This window comes from Chiloscyllium punctatum, chromosome 14, assembly GCF_047496795.1.
Source record: "Chiloscyllium punctatum isolate Juve2018m chromosome 14, sChiPun1.3, whole genome shotgun sequence".
Lineage (NCBI taxonomy): Eukaryota > Metazoa > Chordata > Chondrichthyes > Orectolobiformes > Hemiscylliidae > Chiloscyllium > Chiloscyllium punctatum.
The window spans coordinates 11,907,453-11,928,402 of NC_092752.1; the positions used below are offsets into that span (position 1 = coordinate 11,907,453).

A 20,950-nucleotide genomic window follows, 5' to 3' on the forward strand; every position below is an offset into this window, starting at 1 on the left:
TATTGCCAGTGTGCACTTCTACGTTACTAATATCACTTAAAACCTTACTTTTGCCCTCTTGGGGAATCTTGCCTTTTCACTGTTTTTCCTACTTTTCTAATCAACCTGTTCAGAGGTGTTATTGCGCACCTCTGCAGCAGGTGGGACTTGAACTCTGGCTTCCTGGTCGAGTGTAGGGCCACTGCCGCTGTGCCAAAAGAGGGCCCAAAATATTTTGAAGCAACCTGACCAGACATGATGTGACACACCTCTAGAACATGTGGGACTTGAATCTGGGCCTTTTGGTTCAGAGGTAAGGACACTACCAGTGTACCACAAGAACCCCTTAAATGAAACCAGTCAGCAACAGTTTGGCAAATTGTGTATATTTGCATATTATCCATAATACTGTGGTTCCATACAATATATTATTGAATTTACTCGGGTTGAAGTTTCTGCAAGTCTTGCCTTTTAATAATGTTATTGTTAAGGGTAAAAACAGTGTCCATTGGTTATAGACACTGCATTTAGATCTTGTGTTTTGACTCCCTAGACTGTGTATTACATGTGGCCCACTGACAAGTGCAACTTTAATCGGACCTAGTAGTATTTGAGATGTGGAAAGTGTTTACTTTTTTGGAGCCAGCAACTAATAATATACAGAGAAAGATACAGATACTGGCCAGGGTTCTGGAAGAACACCCAGGTTCATTTACAGCCATCTGAATGAGAGAACCAGAGCATCAGTTTATTGTCATCTGAAAAATGACACACTTGATACTCTCAGGATTGCACTGGTGTGGTTTATGTTCTTAAGTCCAGCTGGTATCCATATTTTTTTGACTCGGAGCAATGAGAGTTGCCATAGACTAGAGCTGACATTCACAGCATCATATATTTGTCTGTCTTTACTCTCCCATACCTAGCTTTCATTTTCAGCACAAAATGAAAACTCAGCAGTTTTGCATATTTTTAACTTGTCTCAAAGTAGAATTGTAAGAAATTAACTGTGCACTTTTGTCACTTAGTATCTATTACACACGAACAGTGTAGAGAGAATATATCTTAGTGAACTGATGTAGATCAAATATAATGGACCAAATAAGAAAATTGCAGTTGCTGTTGCTATATTTGAACAGGAGTAGGGGAGAGAGCTATTTTGGTCAAGTTTACTAAATGCAACTGTTACTCCTTTTTAAAAAATATTTGTATGGTCGTAATGTTGAGCCTTGACTGAGATGATCTTTATAATCAAATAACATGCCTCTGAACTCGTATGTAAAGGGGGAAAAAGCTAATCTGTAAGGATACTGATGCCTTTGAAACCTTGCATAAGATTGCTACAAAACAGAAGAGCTGCAAGCAAGAACAGTCAGCAAATAATTGAAAGAATACAAGCTGACCAATTCAACAGTTTACAGGAGACTCCATCCATTGGTTCGGCATAAATGCTTATAGTAACACTGTTCCTATTCAAAACAGTTTTTGAATGTTAATTCTAATCAGTACAGTTATCAATTAAAATAATATCATCATGTGACTAAAGCTGGAGGAATGCACTTTTGGTTGACTCTCACTCTCATAGATCCTAACATCAAATAAAATTAGTTTTTCCTGTTACGAAGATGACATATTAAATACCTCATCAAATCAGATTTTAAATAAGATCTATCAACCACTTTTCTTGATTGTTGGTTTACTTTTAATATAAAACTTCATCAATGAAGTTGTACTAATTTGTTAGCAAAGCCAATCAGTGCTGTAGAAGTATAGGTACTTATTCCTCGAAATAGCCCCAAAATGTATGACTACTTTTGCAGTTCAGGAACGGAGGAGGGTGGTGGGAGTAACTGATACTTTTGCAAAGATTGGCTTTCTTAAACTCATTGGCCAATGGATTATTATTGAAGTCAAAAAGATAAAGCATTGAATACTCCAAAGTCTGATTGTTGTAATGTTTGGCACATGTATCATTATTGACAACCACATGTTTGTTTCTGGGGACTTTTCAGGTGTATGCTTGCTTAATGTATATAATATTGTGCTGTTCCTTTAATCATTCAGAATGAATAGGTTCTGAACTTGAGGGTTATTTCAGAAATGCTAAAGATCAGCTGTGTAGCCCTCCCTCGCAGGTTTCTTGTTCCTCCAACTTGAGACCAGATAAAGCAAGAAACCCCAAACCAATCACTGTTTAATAAAACCCCAGCAGGGTCTACAGCTAAGCAAGCAGTTAACAACAATAGTGTATTTGGCAGGAAGAATAAAAAAAATTTCATGGTCAATATGAACCTTTCAACAACAACTTTTCGAGAAACCACTCCAGGTATTTCCATAAAACTTGAAATAGATCAAATTTTCCACAACCTGGGTCTTCAAGAAATATCAAATATGAAATGCCTTTGTAACGATTGCCATTTGTCAGTATTAATTGTTTTGAACTGTGATAAATTATGTATGCCTTCATTATTCCTGTGCTACTTTATAATTTTGCAAGTACCCTACACCTGAAAAGTGTACTCTTATCAATAGATCATGTGAGCAACTTCTATATTTTTCTATTAATTGAACAAACTACTCTTCCCAAACCATTTCAACTATGTCAGGCTTAATTTATGATTTAAAATTGCATAAATATTTTTGAAAAGATTTGTACGTTTCCCCCAAAGTTAGCTGCTTTTTCTAAAAACAGTTGTGCATTTTGAACTCATTCTTGTGTCTCAGAATAGTGAATTTGAACTAGAATTGAAGTGCAAGATCCTAAGGCATTGTATGTTATTTGCCTAAAATTACAAAAATATTCATGTTAAGTACTATTCTTGCAGTGATTGATATGTAAAGATTTAGTGACTGTGCTATCGAATTTTTGAAATAACCAATTGTAAAAACATGTGAAGAAAAACAAACTAGCTAATGAAAGCCAAGAGTTTCCATAACTCTTTGAAGTAATCAAAAAAAAACAAACCGGCACCAATGATTATAGATAGCGTAGCTTTGAGTAGTACTGAAAACTTGGTTGAAAAGCACATTTAATCTTGCAGCATGATTAATTTTAAAGTTGTTATTTAATAGATGACACTTGTGACAATATTTGAATATGAGTAACCATAACTATGACATGTTGTTGTAATTGATAATAGACAAATCTTAAACATTGCATTGCCACTATACTTATGTCCGGCTTTTTTTTTCCTGCCTTTTAATGGTTGGTATGAAATATATAGTTGCATGCTTGCAACAGGCTATTCCAGAAGGCCAAATGGGAGGAAAAATAAGTTTTAGACTTTCGCTGAAGTTCTTGAAAGTGCAATTAATGAAACGCAACCATATGCCAGATCTGTCCATAATGAAATAAAGAAGGAATGTTTCCTCAGTTTTGTATTTCATTCATCATTTCTAGAATCCTTGTCTTTGCATAACAAAATGTATTGATTCTGTAATTATTTTACAGTTTTGTATGTGTCATAAATTCAACAAAGATGTCAAAGTCCAGTTTCTCTAAGAGTCTAATTTATGGCTCGCTACAAAACCTCCTTTTTCAGAGCTTCAATTTAGAAACTTAGAAAAGGTATGATCCCACAGACTGAGGAAGGAATGACCAAAGTTGCTTATGAACAGAACAAATCTGTCCTTGATTGTTCAAGTTTCATCCTGGATTTTTTTCTTGAAGAATGAGATATATGTTTGGCATAATGTTAGAAGAAGATCATGTATGGCTGCCAGTAATGAAGTTTCTAATATTCATTTTCATTGAGAATTTATCTTTATTTTTAATTCATCAAGAAATAACTTTTAATTTTATTCTGTTCTTGTGTGTTTTTATTGGTACATTTTTGACAGTTCAGGGAAATATTTTTCTGAAATATTTTTCTACAGCTTGAGGAGCATCTGACCTCTGATCAGCTTTTAAAGCCTAAAAAGAAATGTTTCTAATAATAAAAGTCAATTTTCTGTTCTTCATGATAAGTAGGGTTTTTTCCCCAATTGATAATCTTAATCTAAAGTTCCTACTGAAAGTCTGTAAACTGATGAACTGAGTCTGGGTTTCCGCACTGATTATCAGATATCTACAACCAGGAAGAAATTGAAAAACCGGATAATTAAGAAAACTAGCTATTACTGGTTTTAGTTAGATTACCTTCTTTTAAGTAAGTTGAAAGTTTTTAAGACAGCAGGAATGTGATTTTGCTCATTCTTAGTCAGCTGCTCCAGTCAGCAAACATCAACCAGAGTGTTGCTGTAGTAACTGGCTTTTTAACTATCAAATGAAGTTTATTAAATCTAACATTCAATTTGAACAGTTTAAGTTAGTGAAATAAATATAATGCACTGTTTGACATGCATTTTTCAATGTTCTACTCCACTAATAAACAAAGGAAATGTTTGAGAAATCTCAGAAGTTAACATCAGTTATCAGTTGCACAAAATGAGTGTTAGGGACAACATTATTCAGCTAAATTTTCATCAAATCTTGAAGATTTAGCAATAAAAATGCCATAGGATTAGCTTTAATGCAAAAACAATTTCTGTTTTGTCCTGATCAGTCTCGAGTAAGACTACCAGTGAGTTTGATAACCACATTCAGTAAAAGCAAGACGTTACGATTATCCTTACGGAAAGCTATGTGATCCAGATAAGATCCTGGTTATAAGCCAGGCCTGTGTATCCTTGGCCTGATAGCATTTGACATTTTTCTGGTTCTATTTGCGGAGACTGATTAGCAAGGTTAGATCTCATGGAATACAGGGAGAACTAGCCATTTGGATACAGAACTGGCTCAAAAGTAGAAGACAGAGGGTGGTGTTGGAGGGTTGTTTTTCAGACTGGAGGCCTTTGACCAGTGGAGTGCCATAAGGATTGGTGCTGGGTCCTCTACTTTTTGTCATTTACTTAAATGATTTGGATGTGACCATAAGAGGTACAGTTAGTAAGTTTGCAGATGACACCAAAATTGGGGGAGTAGTGGGTTACCTCCGGTTACAACAGGATCTTGACCAGATGGGCCAATGGGCTGAGAAGTGGCAGATGGAGTTTAATTCAGATAAATGTGAGGTGCTGCATTTTGGGAAAGCAAATCTTAGCAGAACTTGTACACTTAATGGTAATGGCCTATGGAGTGTGCTGAACAAAGAGACCTTGGAGTGCAAGTCCAAACCTCCTTGAAAGTGGAGTCACACGTAGTTAGGATAGTGAAGAAGGCATTTGGTATGCTTTCTTTTCTTGATCAGAGTATTGAGTACAGGAGTTAGGAGGTCATGTTGCGGCTGTACAGGACATAGGTTAGGCCACAGTTGGAATATTGCGTGCAGTTCTGGTCTCCTTCCTATCGGAAAGATGTTGTGAAACTTGAAAGGGTTCAGAAAAGATTTACAAGGATGTTGCCAGTGTTGGAGGATTTGAGCTATAGGGAGAGGCTGAACAGGCTGAGGGGTGACCTTTATAGAGGTTTACAAAATTGAGGGGCATGGATAGGGTAAATAGGCAAAGCCTTTTCTCTGGGGTCTGGGAGTCCAGAACTAGAGGGCATAGGTTTAGGGTGAGAGGGGAAAGATATAAAAAGACCTTAGGGCAACATTTTCACACAGAGGGTGGTACGGGTAAGGAATGAGCTGCCAGAGGAAGTGTTGGAGGCTGGTACAATTGCAACATTTAAGAGTCAGTTGGATGGGTATATGAATAGGAAGGGTTTGAAGGGAAATGGGCCGGATGCTGGCAGGTGGGATTAGATTGGGTAGGGATAGCTGGTCGGCATGGACAGGTTGGACTGAAGGGTCTGTTTCCATGCTGTACGTCTCTAAAACTTTATATGTGATTCCCCTGGAACTGTCTTCTATATTCATAACGTGCAGAAACATCATTGTTGACTAACGAATCTTTAATATTCTACAGATGCTCTAAGTAACCAGGTTTCTCTGCCAATTTTATGATAAAACATTACCTTTAAACATAATTGTTGCCATCAAACTATTTCGATGTATATCAGCAGATCTTTAAGAATATGAATTCAGTGGAGATACTAGGGTTTATTAGTCTGATTGTTTGGTATCTTCACATATCTCTTTCTCTTTTGGAGTAATGGGGGAACAGTTATAAGGATAGAAGACTCTTATAAACCATGTTCAACAGATTGGGACTCTTTTTTTTGGGGTTTAGAAGAATAAGAGTTGGTTTCAGCGAAATATAGGATTCTTAAGGAACTTGACAGGGTAAATATTGAGAAGATGTATCCTCTCATGAGAGTCTCGAACCAGAAGGCATAGTTTTAGAATTAAGGGGCACCGATTTAAGAATTAAATGAGGAGGAACTTCTTCTCTTAGAGTTGTGAGTCTTTGGAACTTCTTGCCATAGAGAGCTATGGAGGCAGAGTCCTTGTGTGTATTCAAAGCTGAGGTAGGTGTTTCTGTTACTGATCAAGAATCTAAAGGTTGTGTGGAAAAGGCAGGAAAGTGGATGAGAGGAATGTAGGATCGGCCATTTTCCTATTGAAAAGTGAAGCAACATTGTGGGACTGAATAGCGTATTCCCGTTCCTAAATTTTATGGTCTTATATTATGGTTGTCCTGGCCAACAAATCCTGGAGTGGGATTTGAACCTGGAGCTTCAGGATAAAAGCAACAGGTGCTATCTGTTGAGCTACATGGACTTATCATTACTGGTCTGTTACTTGAGTGGGTGGAGAATGACTTGTCCTTGACCCTTTTCATAAGATGTACAGTATGTGCATAGCAGCAATGCAGTTTCATCGATCAGTCTATTAGGTCAGCAAACTGTAGAACCACAGGATGTGTCTGACTGCACTATCCACTCACATAATCAGTGGTAGGATCATTGGCATCCTCTTTGTATTTATAGAAAGGATTATGTTGAGTTCCCTTTCAGTTTACCTCTTGCAGTGTGAATGATCCAGTGCATTAATTCATATCCAGAGATAAATATTGTTAAGGCTTTATATTGACATAGTAAATCTTGTGGATCAGAAGGATATTGAACATTAGCTGGTCTGTTGAATGCAGATCTTGATTATTTAAATTAAAACTCTACATTGCACATTTATATGACCTGATCTGAAGGACCTGTACTGAATGCAATGCTGTTATTCATCAAATGAGGTAAGAAAGATTGGCTGCTAAGCAAACTAACTAGCAAACCAACTTTCATTTAAAAAAAATAAAATTCCATGAATTTCTTTGGGAATTATTTGATAGGCTGAATTTTGCTAGAAAAGTAAAAGCTCAGCCAGTAAATCCAAGGGTAAGAGATATGGCAATGAGTTGTGAATCCCTGGGAATCACTACTTGTCACTGTTTAAAAAAATTTCATAAATGGCAACCCACACTGGCTAAACTGCCCTGGCCCCCTCCCTCCCCCATCCCACTTTTTAAGAACCTGCTGGATTTGTATGCTACTTGCATACAAGTTTCCTATAGAAAATCAAGATTGGTGATGAAGTTATTCCTTTTATTTTAATAAATTGCTGCTCACTGCAATCTGACCTAGAAAGGGAACACATTCTAATTATTCAATCTCACATCAATGTATGAATTGCAGAAAGGATTAAATATTTAACATCTTAAAATTTAACTAATCTTTCCTATTCTTGGCTTGACTTTGTAGAATTTTAAAATTATTAAATGTAACCTTTTTTATTCCCACTTTTCCTCCCACTTCCTTAATCAGATATTGCTTTATATTTTTCAATAATTGATTTAACTCTAACTCTACTTCTTCAATCTCCATCATTCACAATTTGGATCAATATGTTTTAAAAAGATTTTCCTCTGAAAATTGTAGAGATCTACTGATGGGCTCTTGCATATGCTTGTGATTCCCCTGCAGTGAAATGAGCCATAATATACTATTAATAAAATATTTGGTTGCTATTAACATAGAACAATACAGCACAGAACAAGCCCTTCAGCTCTAGATGTTGCGCTGACCTGTGAACTAATCTAACCATCCCCCTACGCTACCCCATCATCATCCATATGCTTATCTAAGGACTGTTTAAATGCCCCTAATGTTAACTACATTGGCAGGCAGGGCATTCCACGCCCTTACCACTCTGAGTAAAGAACCTGCCTTTGACATCTGTCTTAAATCTATCACCCCTCAATTTGCAGCTATGCCTCCCCCGTACAAGCCGACGTCATCATCTTCAGGAAAAGGTTCTCACTGTCCACCCTATTCTATACTCTGATCGTCTTGTATGTCTCTATTAAATCCCCTCTTAGCCGCCTTCTTTCCAATGAGAACAGATCCAAGTCCCTCAGCTTTTCCTCATAAGACCTTCCCTCCAGACCAGGCAACATCGTCTGCACCTTTCCCAATGCTTCCACATCCTGTAATGGGGCGACCAGGACTATACACAATATTCCAAGTGAGGCTGCACTGGCATTTTGTACAGTTGCAGCATGACATCACGGCTCCGGAACTCAATCTCTCTACCAATAAAACCTAACATACCGTATGCGTTCTTAACAGCACTATCAACCTGAGTGGCATCTTCCAGAGAGCTATGTACATGGACACGAAGCTCCCTCTGCATATCCATACTACCAAGAATCTTTCCATTGACCCAGTATTCTGCCTTCCTGTTATTCTTCCTAAAGTGAATCACCTCACGTTTATCTGCATTGATCTCCGTTTGCCACCTCTCAGGCCAATTCTGCAGTTTATCCAAGTTCCCCTGCAACATTCTTCCACACTGTCCATCATTCCACCAACTTCAGTGTCGTCTGCAAACTTACTAATCCATCCACCTATGCCTGCGTCTACGTTATCTGTAAAAATGACAAACAGCAGTGGTCTCAAAACAGATCCTTGTGGCGCACCAATAGTAACCGGACTCCAGGCTAAATATTTTCCATCAACCACCACTTGCTGCCTTCTTACAGAAAGCTAGTTTCTAATCCAAACTGCTAAATCGCCCTCAATCTCATGCCTTTGCATTTTCTCCAAAAGCCTACCATGTTGAACCTTATCAAAGGCTTTATTGAAGTCCATGTACACCACGTCAACTGCTCTACCCTCATCCAAATGCCTGGTCACCTCAAAAAAACTCAATGAAGTTTGTGAGACATGACCTGCCCTTGACAAACCATGTTGACTATCTCCAATCAAATTGTTGCTTGCTAGATGATTATAAATCCTATCTCTTATAATCCTTCCCAAGATGTTTCCTACAACAGACGTAAAAGGCTCACTGGTCTATAATTGCCTGGGTCATCTCTACTGCCATTCTCGATCAAGGGCACAACTTTTGCAGTCCTCCGGTACTAAACCTGTAGACAATGACGACTCCAAGATCAAGGCCAAAGGCTCCACCATCTCCTCCCTAGCTTCCCAGAGAATCCTTGGATAAATCTTATATGGCCCAGGGGACTTATCTACTTTCACACCTATAATTGATAACACTTCCTCCTTACTAACCTCAATCCTTTCTAGTCTAATAGCATCTCCTCTACAATATTCTCCTTTTCCTGACTGAAAACAGATGAGAAATATTAATTTAGCACCTCTCCAATCTCCACAGGGTCCACACACAACTTTCCACTTCTGTGTTTGGTCCTATTCCTACCCTAGTCATCCTTTTATTCCTTACATACCTATAGAAAGCTTTAGGGTTCTCCTTTTATTCTAACCACTAAAGACTGCTCATATCCCCTCCTTGCTCTTCTTAACTCTCTCTTTAAATGCTTCCTAGCTAATCTGTAACTTTGCATCACCTCTTCTGAACCATCTTGTCTCAACGTCACATAAGCCTCCCTCTTCTGCTTAACAAGGGGTACAATTTCTCTAGTAATACACAGTTCCCTTACCTTATCATTTCCTCCCTGCCTGACAGGGACATAATTATCAAGGACACACAATATCTGTTCCTTAAACCAGCTCCACGTTTAGATTGTCCCCATCCCCTGCATTTTGCTACCCCATTCTATGCCTCCTAAGTCTTGCCTAATCGCATTATAATTGCCCTTTCCCCATCTATAACTCTTGCCCTGTGGCATCTACCTATCTCTTTCTATCACTAAACTAAATGTAACCGAATTATGGCCACGCTCTCCATATTGACATTATATATAAATATTCCACCAAGGTTCTGATTAACTTGCATTCTTAATCAAATGGTTTATGCATTTGGGTTTAAAGATGTATAGAATAATTAAAACCTTAGAACTGCTGCACAGAAATTATTTGGTGCTATAAGCATTCTCTTTTATTTTGTTCCATTCTAATTTTGACAGTCATTTTCAGCAATCTACCACGCCTGTTCAGTTTCCTGATTTTAACCATCCATCTTTCCTTGTACATTTGTCCAGGCACATTTTTTAAAGTAACTTCATTTCATTATGCTCAGCTTTAAACATATGCGAAACTGGAAGTGATTCATTACTTTGTAAATGTTTTAAAATGTTGGTGTAATGCCTTTAAAGTGGTGTATTTCCATTCAGTGTTCTGGTATAGCCTGTGCTTTTTTTTTTAAAAGAAAAGTAATGGACAAAATCTACACTGATATCAGAACTATCTTCTGACATTCTTCAATGTATCTGTTAAATTGCGCTACTTATAATGTACATTTTTATTGAAAAATATTGTCTTTAAAATAAATCAGATTTTGGAAAACTTCAAGTGCTGCAAAGACATTTAACATTTTTTTAAACATTGCTTTTTATTTTTACCATGATCTATTGTTGCCCTGTAACACTGGGTAATATCTTAAGAGTTGCAGATAAATCTGTTTAAAAAAAATGTGAATAAAGGTAATTTTGTGCATCAAAATATAATGATTGGGATTTGGAAAACACCATTCAAGAATAATTTGAAAATTAGCTGATTATTTTGTTAATTTTTAACCCATTTGGCAGAGGGTTGTCGAGGAACACATTCAATGGCAACATGTAGATGCGTGAATTTTGTACATTTGTTTTCAATATTACAAATATACCAGCCAGGACATTTACATGCAGCTCCAGTTGTTATATTTCCAGTGTTGCAGATATTGTTTGGACATCCCTGCGTAAATTTCCTATTTGCCTCTGTGTGCGTGTTATCTATAGCAGAGTTTGTACCTGGTCTGTTGCGCAGAACCAGCAGCTCTAGAACTGGAGGCCCTGGACACTTTGTTGGGCTTCAGTGGAAGGAGAACTGCTCCCTTTTACTCCCAGGTGAAGGAGTCCAGCGGTTCCTAGCCTGGACTACTGGAAGGTCCCTCACATCCTCTTTGTCCCATTAATAGCGATGGCATGCAATAAAATCTGCTCCAGTGAGTGTTCAGTCCTGTTGAAGAAATTAGTAATATTAGTCATATTAATGTGAGGAAAACTTGTTTGTTAATGTAATGCATTTTTGAAATTTTTTTCAGTTTTACATTTTGTCTATGTATAGCTAGAAGGATACAGGAATTGCTTTGTAACCCTTTTCAGCTAGTAAATCATTTAGTTTTCTAACAGAATCGGCAGGAATTTTGAAATTAAATGCAGGTAAAGCATTTTATAGTTATGGAATGTTTTTAAAAGTATTTTCTTGTATACTATATTGAGCAGGTATTTTTCTTTTCAGACAACTAAACGATATTGATTTTGAGAAGACACTGAATATTATAAATTAGAAACAAAATAAGCAAATAAAATTACATAGATCAAACATCATTTCTAATGGGAACCTGCATTACAACAGTAAGCGAATAAAGGACCTCATTGAAAGACAATATTTGTCACACTGTCATCTTTGATTTCCTCTTTCGTGTCCCTTCCTTTGTGGACAACCCTACATACCTTCCTATTTTGATTATGCTCACAGCTAACTGACCTATGTTTCTAGCATTCTCTCTGATTTTTATTTTGAAAGTTGTATTTGAGAATCTTCTTGAAATGAACTTCTGTTAATTTTCTCTTCTACCCTTCACTCTGCTAAAAAATCATTGTTCCACCTTCTACAACATAGTCTTTCATTTTTAAACCAGTTTTGAAAGTTAGAAAAATTATTTATTTGATTTGAATGTTTTAAGAAGGACAAAGCCACATTAGCCACAATCTAATTCTAGGTAACTGATATAAAGAAAACTAATTAGTGCAGTTGAGTCTATGAAATCATGAAGGTAATGTTGTTTTCTGAGGAACATTTCTGTATATGTGCACATAATCATTTTGGCAGGATCAGTGGAGACAGAAATTTAATATCTAAACTTGCTGAAAATTTAACTGGACATTTAAAGTTAAAGGTAGTTTTTATTGTAATACAGAAAATTAACACTTGGCACAAAAGTGCTCATCTGGTGATTTCAGAAAACGTTTTGATTTGTTTGTTTAAGTACATAGGACAGGATTGTTATGTTATTATCCCTTTGCATTATTTAAGACCATAAAATGTAGGAGCAGAATTTGGCCATTTGAGTCACCTCTACCATTTTATCATAGCCAATATGTTTCTCAACCCCTTTCCCCTGCATTCTCCCCATAACACTTTAGTTCCTTACTAATCAAGAATCTATCCAACTTTATCTTAAATATACTCAATGACTTGGCCTCCACAGCTTTCTACAGCAATGGGTCTTGCAGTCACCATCCTCTGCTGAAGAAATTTTCCTCTCATCTTTGTTCTAAAGGGTCATCCTTTCACTCTGAGGCTGTGCCCTCAGGTTCTAGTCTCTCCTCCTAGTGGAAACATCATCTCCACATCCATGTTGGAAAGGATTATAAGAGCTAGAGGATTATAAATCCTAGAAAGGAATAACTTTATTAGGGAGAGTCAACATTGTTTTTTTGTGAAGGGTAGGTCGTGTCACACAAACCTTATTGAGTTCTTTGAGCAGGTGACCAAACAGGTGGATGAGGGTAAAGTGGTTGATGTGTGTTTATGGATTTCAGTAAAACGTTTAATAAGGTTCCCCATGGTAGGCTATTGCAGAAAGTACACAGGCATGGGATTGAGGGTGATTTAGCGGTTTGGATCAGAAATTGGCTCGCTAATAGAAGACAGAGGATGGTGGTTAATGGGAAATTTTCATTCTGGAGTTAAGTTATTGGTGGTGTACTGCAAGGATCTGTTTTGGGGCCACTGATGTTTGTCATTTTTGTAATTGAAATGCACGAGGGCGTAGAAGGATGGGTTAGTAAATTTGTGAATGACACGGAGGTTGGTGGAATTGTGCACAGTGCGGAAGGATGTTGCAGGTTACAGAGGGATGTAGATAAGCTGCAGAGCTGGGCTGAGATGTGGCAAATGGAGCTTAATATGGAAAAGTGTGAGGTTATTCACTTTGGAAGGAGTAACAGGAATATGGAGTACTGGGCTAATGGCAAGATTCTTGGTAGTGTGGATGAGCATAGAGATCGCGGTGTCCATGTGCATAGATACCTGAAAGTGGTCACCCAGGTTGAAAGGTTTGTTTAGAAGGCGTATGGTGTGTTAGCTTTTATTGGTAGGGGAATTGAGTTTCAAAGCCATGAGGTCATATTGCAGCTGTACAAAACAATGATGCGGCTGTACTTGCAGTATTGCATACAATTCTGGTCACTGCATTATAGGAAGGAGGTGGAAGCATTGGAAAGGGTGCAGAGGAGATTTACCAGAATGTTGCCTGATTTGGAGGGAAGCTCTTATTAGGAAAGGCTGAGGTACTTTCTCTGTTACAAGGTTGCTTTCATTAGAAAGAAGGTTAAGAGATGACTTAATAGAGACATACAAGATGATCAGAGGATTAGATAGGGTGGACGGTGAGAGCCTTTTTCCTTTGGATGGTGATGGCTAGCACGAGGAGACATAGCTTTAAATTGAGGGATGATAGATATAGGACAGATGTCAGAGGTAGGTTCTTTACTTAGAGAGTAGTAGGGGCGTGGATTGCCTTACCTGCAACAGTAGTGGACTTGCCAACTTTAAGGGCATTTAAATGGTCATTGGATAAATATGTGGATGATAATGGAATAGTGTAGGTTAGATGGGCTTCAACTTGGTTTCACAGATCGGCACAACATCGAGGGCTGAAGGGCCTGTACTGTGCTGTAATGTTCTTTGATATTCAGGCCTCTCTGTCTTCTGTAAATTTCAATTGCAAAATTGCTCACAGTATGCCAAATGTGATCTGAACAGAGCCTTATACAACCTCAGCAGTAGATTAGATTACATTAGATTAGATTAGATTAGATTACATTTCAGTGTGGAAACAGGCCCTTCGGCCCAACAAGTCCACACCGACCCGCCGAAGCGCAACCCACCCATACCCCTATACCTAACACTACGGGCAGTTTAGCATGGCCAATTCACCTGACCTGCACATCTTTGGACTGTGGGAGGAAACCGGAGGAAACCCACGCAGACACGGGCAGTACGTCTCTGCTGTTTTATTCTCGCTCTCTTGAAATGAATGCTAACATTGCATTTACCCTCCTAACTGCCAACTGAACCCGCACATTAACCTTAACAGAATCCTGAACTGGAACTCCCAAATTCCTTTGTGCTATGGATTTCTGAAACTTTTGCTTGTTTAGAAAATATCCTCTGCCTCAGTTCTTCCTACCAAAGGGCATAACCTCACACTTTCCGACATTATATTTCAATGCTATTTTTTGTGCCCTCTGTTAGCCTGTCCAAGTCATTCTCCAAGTTCACTGCTTCCTCAACACTATTAGTCCTTCCACCTATCTTGGTGTCATCTGCAAACTTAGCAACAAAGCCCTCAGTTCTTTCATCCAGATTGTTAATATATAACATAAATAGTTGTGCTCCCAACACTAACTCCTGCACAACTCCAGTAGTCATCGGCTGCCATCCTGAACAAGTCTTTTTTTTAATCCCCACTTTCTGTTTTCTGCCAGGCAGCTAATCCTCTATTCATGCCAGTACCTTGCCCCTAAAGTCAAGGCCCCTTATTTAGCAGCATCTTGGCAAAGGCCTTCTAGAAGTACGAATTGATTATGTCCACTGATTCTCCTTTGTCTAACTTGCTCATTAGCTCCTCAAAGAATTCTAACAGATTTGTCAGGCGTGACCTCTTTTCAAAATTGTGCTGACTCTACCATATTTTACCATGCGCTTCCTAGTACTTCACAATCACATTCTTAATAATGAATGCTAAAATCTTACCAGTCGGCATTTAGTTTTGTCTTTTGCCTTCCTCGATTCTTAAACAGCGGTGTGTTACATTAGCCATTTTACAGTCCTCTGGGAGTCCCCCTTACTCCAGTGATTCCTGAAAGATCAACACCGATACCTGTACAATCTCCTCAGCTGTCTCCTCTGAACTCTCGGGTACAATCCACATGGTCCAGATGATTTATTTGTCTCTGACCTTTTCGGGTTCCTCAGCACCTTTTCCTTAGGTCTGCCCCGTGATTATCTTCAAGTTCTGGTATGCTGCTGGTGTGGAAGTTATACAAAATACTATTCAACTCCTCTGCAATTTCTTTGTTCTCCGTTACTGCTCCAGCCTCATTTTCCAGTGGGCCAATGTCCACTCTTGCCCGTTCCTTACCTTTCTTATATGTATTTTTATAAAAAAACTCTTGCAATCTTCTTTATTACTAGCTAGCTTTCCCTCATATTTCATCGTTTTCTCCCTTCTCCCCACCTTTTGGTTTTTATTTTGGTTACCCTTTGCTGGTTTATAAAGGCTTCCCAATTCTCTGGCTTCCCACTAACCTTCACTGCATTGTATGCTTTTCCTTTTGCTATTGTGACATCCTTGACTTCTATTGTCAGCCATGGGTTGCCTCATCCTCCTCTTAGTATGTATCTTCATCTTTGGGAAAACTTTCTGCTGCGCCTCCTGAATTGGCCCTAGAAACTTCTGCCATTGTTGCTCCACCGTCTTCCCTGCTCAGCTTCCCTTCCAATCAACTCTGCCCTGCTCCTCCCTCATGTCTTTGTTGCTACCTTTACTCTATTGTAGTACCCTTACATTTGATTGCAGCTTCTTCCCCTCAAACTATATGGTGAGTTCTATCATTTTGTGGCCACTGCCTCCTAAGGGTTCCTTTACCTTAAGTTCCCTAATTAACTTTGCCTCATTACACATGTAGATGAAGCAGAAGCCTTTTTTTGTTTCCCCCGATCTATCTTTAAATGCACATGTTTAAGTATCTTAAAATCCCTAAGTTGCTAATAAATTAGGTATAATTGACTGAAGTCGAATAGGATATGAATCCCGAATAAAAGTTGAGTTGTGATTATTAAAAGTCTCACTTCCCATATCCATTTTTCTCCATTTTTACTTGGGTTGCTTATACTTAAAGTGGGGAAAAGTACATAAGGAATGCTTTGTGCTACCAGTACTTTCCCCTATCTCCATCTTTCTATATCTTGTGAAAATGGTGTTGAAGTAACTTGCCTTTATGGGAAAGCTTCCTGTGCCTCTGTAGTATATAGCTTGCTTTATTTTCCCTGTCACTGCTCTTGATGTTCAGTGGTCCTGCAATGGAAGTCCAAAAGTCAAACTTTTGAAGATTGGGAAATGGTCCAGTTTGGACATTTTCTGATCTAAATTGCAGAAAAGTATTTGAAACCGTTTTTACAAGTGAATGCCTCCAAAGATCTCAAAGCAGCAGTTTAAAAATACCTGCTACATAGTATACTTAATTGAGCATTTCATGGTGTTTGTTCTTAAATTTAGCTTTCTAGTTATGTTGACTCCTGTAATTGTTTCTACATTGTTACAACAGGGCCTAATGCTAAGTGGAAACTGTGCTTGCTCCAAATATTATTAGTATTTTCAAACTTGTTGCAGTTCTCAAGAAATTTATTAACTTATCTAGTTCTCTGTATTTTTAAACTAAGAATAACATATTTTCTACTATTGCCCTTGTGCTTTATGTAAGGTACGTTAAGCATTGAGCCCTGTTACCAAAGTATAATTTCCATTTATTTTTAGTTTAATTACTTTTTAATGTCTGCATGCTGTATTTTTATCAGATCTAATATAATGTATGATGCTTAATATTGAACAGTAGTTTTGAACATAATTATTTTAAATGTTGATGTTTACAAAGTGTTTTGTAACATACTGCATGTTTTCTAAGTCTGTTTTCTGATAATTTTAGTCTCTTTCCTTTCGTCGGGGACAACTGCCACTGTGGCTCTGTTACGTGATAGCATTGAGCTTGTGGTAGCAAGTGTGGGTGACAGCCGGGCAATTCTTTGTCGTAAGGGGAAATATAAGCGACTGACTGAAGACCACACTCCAGAACGGAAAGATGAGAGGGAAAGGTAACATTGAAGGCTTGATACAAATAATCTAGTCATTGTGATGTATACTTGATGTTAATCTGCAAATTTACTGAAATTTCAAAATGCTAAGTACAATAAATCATTGTTCTATATCAGCGCTTAGTGTTTCACTTAGTACTTTGTGTAGGTGTGGACAATATTTGTTACCTTCTACTTTTATTGTATTTGACAGGATTAAGAAATGTGGTGGATTTGTTGCCTGGAACAGTCTGGGCCAACCACATGTAAATGGGAGATTGGCTATGACACGCAGTATAGGTGATCTAGCTTTAAGGTCCGTTGGAGTCATCGCTGAGCCAGAGACCAGACGGATTAAGGTGAGTCTGCGTACTGCAGACCATAATTATATACGTCCCTTTTGGCATTCCATCTCTTCTCTAATCCAAGTTGAAGATTAAAAATTTGCATTTCTTGGGCCAACTTAATTTACAATATTTTTAAATTTCCATGAACATATTAAATCAATCTGAATTTTCTTGTAACTAATCTGTATTTGGAAGGCCATGTTGAGGTTGTACAGAGCATTGGTGAGGCCTGTTCTGGAGTACTTTGTGCAGTTCTGGTTACCCTGTTATAGGAAGAACATTATTAAATGCAGAGAGTTCAGAAAAGATTTACCAGGATGTTGTTGGGATTGGAGGGGTTGAGATATAAAAATAGACTGGAAAGAGGTTTGGAGGGTTTGAGCTATATGGAGAGAGACTGAATAAGCTGTGGATATTTTTGCTGGAGCATTGGAGGCTGAGGGATGACCTTGTAGTGGTTTATAAAATCACGTGGGGCGTGGATAGGGTAAATCAGCAAGTATTTTCCCTGGGATGGGGGAGTTCAAAACTAGAGGGTATAGGTTTAAGGTGAGAGGGGAAAGATATAAAAGGGACATAAGGGGCAACTTTTTCACACAGAGGGTTGTGTGTGTATGGAATGAGCTGCCAGAGGAAGTGGTGGAGGCTATAAGATTACAACATTTAAAAGTCATCTGGATGGGAATATGAATAGGAAAGGTTTAGAGGGATATGGGCCATATGCCGGCAAATGGGACTGGATTAATTTAGGATATCTGGATGGCATGGGCAAGTTGGACTGAAGGATCTGTTTCCATACTGTATATCTCTGACTCTGAGACTTTCTTCACTGTTGCATTGGAAGTTGAGGGCTGACCCCTTATTGAGGTTTATAAAATCATGAGAGACACAAATAAGGTTAATGACAAGGGTCTTTTTCCTCGGTTGGGGGGAATTCAAAATTAGGAGGCATTTTTTTTGTAGGTGAGAGAAGAAATATTTTAAAAAGGACATGAAGGGCAACTTTTTTTTATATACGATGTAGTTTGTATGTTGAATGAAGTATCAGAGAAAGTGGTAGATGAAGGTACGGTCACAACATTTAAAAGACATCTAGATAAGTTCATGAATGGGAAAGGTTTGGTAGGATATGGGCCAAGCAGAGTCAGGTGGGACTATTTAGTTTAGATACATGGTTAGCATTGATTGGTTGGACCTAAGGGTCTGTTTCCATGCTGTATGACTATGACTAATAATTGTATCCCTAGTATTGCATATAAATAAACTAGAATACTGCTTTTTCTGTTAGGATGGAGTCATTGAACTTGGATGACTTTGTTGGGATTGCATACTGAAGCATCCAGAAAAATAATTTCAGAATGATGCGATTGTTCACTTGGCAAAGGCACTACTTAGTATTGTGCCAAGTCATCCAGAATAAAAAGGTCCTAGGTTTCCATGCCAAACTATACTGACTGAATTAATTTCAGCCAAGGCTTCAGTGTTCCAAGTTAAAAAAAGACAAAAAAGACACAATGTCCTCCCAAAGGAGACTGTCTGCTGATTTGAGCAGGAATGTTCCTGAATTGATGTTGGATGACAACAGGATTAGGCTCTGTAATCATTATTTATCCATTGAGAATTTCTGTTCTCTGTCAAAGCTGAGAACCATGTGGGCAAACTATTTGAGGGTTGTTAGTGCCTGTGAAACTGTATCCTAGTTGGCAATTTCAAGAAACATTGGGGGAGAGGATGAATTTCATATATTCCTCTGTACAATTGTACAGCAGGGCTTCCCCTTCTATAATTTGTTTTTTTTAAAACTGTTTCTGCAGCTGCAACATGGAGATGATGCTTTTTTAGTTCTAACAACAGATGGGATTAACTTTATCATGAATAGTCAAGAGATTTGTGATCACATCAGTCAATGTCATGATCCAATAGAGGCTGCTCAGGTTATTGTCGAACAGGTAAATGGAGTTTGATGTAATCATGTGCTGTTTGTTTTGTTTGCATTTACCTGTGCGCTAGAATATCCATTTATATAACAGCCTGTCTTGAAAGCAAGATTATTTTAATGGTTGAACTGTTTGCTTTTATGCTTACATCAATTTGTCTTTATACTTCATGAGCTCATGGAATCACCTCTGTTTACCTCAGGTGAACAATATATGGTATTTGAGTCTATAAGGTTTTTTTTGTAAATGAACTCAAAAGCCATGTATTAATTTTAAGTTCTTGAGAGCATTCAGGGATAGACAATAAGTGCTAGCCTGTCAGCGAAGCCCACATCTGACCTTCTTTAAAAAAATCATTTGTTACTTTAACCTGAATTAAATAGTCCAATTAAGAACAACTTTGCCTAGAATTTCTTTTTTAAATATATATAGTATATATGTTTTACCTTTGAAAGTCTTCAGTTAAAAGATTGTAGCTGAGTATATTGAAATAAATATAAATATAAAAAAGTTAAGTGCTGATTTTTAAAAATATAAAATCTTTTTCAAGAGTCACCAAGATAAAGTCCTCTTTTGGAGAATAGTTATGGACCAGTTTTCATCCAAACTGGATTAGTGGTGCTGGAAGAGCACAGTAGTTCAGGCAGTATCCAAGTAGCTTCGAAATCGACGTTTCGGGCAAAAGCCCTTCATCCAAACTGGTTAGGTGAAAGTTATTACACCTGGAATTTGCAAGTCAGAAATGGGACATTTGACCCAACTGATCTATACTGATACTTAATGTTTAAAAAGCACTCTGACATAACTGGAATATTTGGAATAGGGTGTATACTAATATTTTGGAGAATATTTCTGTGTTACCATAGCCCCTCAAAGAAGAGGGGTGTCTAATTTTCGTACGATATAGTATTTTAAACCTATGATGAATACATTGAGTGTTGATGTGTAACTGAACAATTTCTTGCCTGATAACTCCCCTCATCAGAGCAATTACTTCCAACAATAAATTATTCAGAATTGTTAATAGGGAGCCCTCTGCAATCCATGAACATGTCCTTTTTTTCAAATCCTAGTGATAATACTCAATGAGTTCTATGTTAAAATCCATACCCACCATGGCCCCAAAATTAATCAGGTCCCACTGGAACTTCAAGCTGCAGTCTTTTGAATATTTGATACATGATTGTGTTATTTGCATAGATCTACTAAAATGTTAAAGAGCTGGTTGCGCAACAGCACTCAGAAACTGACCCTGGTGGAATTTGCTCGATTCTATTTGATTTCAGATTGGTATTTCTTCAACTGCTCCTTGTTTATGATATTATTAAAGTGTCTGGCTTATAGGGAGGGTTCCTTGTTGAGCATTTCTGACTAATTGGCAAGTAAGTAAATACTTGTAGGTTTCAGAATTAATGTTGGCAAACCAACATTTGAAGAAACTGTGTAGGTCCCATTTTTTAGCTAGAGTTTAAAAATGTGTTGCTGGAAAAGCGCAGCAGGCCAGG

At 37.8% G+C, this 20,950-nt stretch overlaps 1 protein-coding gene across 2 annotated transcripts in view; it reads left to right on the forward strand.

Moving 5' to 3' along the window:
• Positions 1 to 20,950, forward strand: part of ppm1kb (protein phosphatase, Mg2+/Mn2+ dependent 1Kb) — a 41,664-nt gene that overhangs the window by 13,888 nt on the left and 6,826 nt on the right. For both annotated transcript variants that reach the window (XM_072583889.1, XM_072583890.1), the window contains exons 4-6: positions 17,017 to 17,182; positions 17,376 to 17,520; positions 19,323 to 19,457. In XM_072583889.1, coding sequence (XP_072439990.1) covers positions 17,017 to 17,182; positions 17,376 to 17,520; positions 19,323 to 19,457 — 446 coding nt within the window. The remainder of the gene's footprint in view (positions 1 to 17,016; positions 17,183 to 17,375; positions 17,521 to 19,322; positions 19,458 to 20,950) is intronic.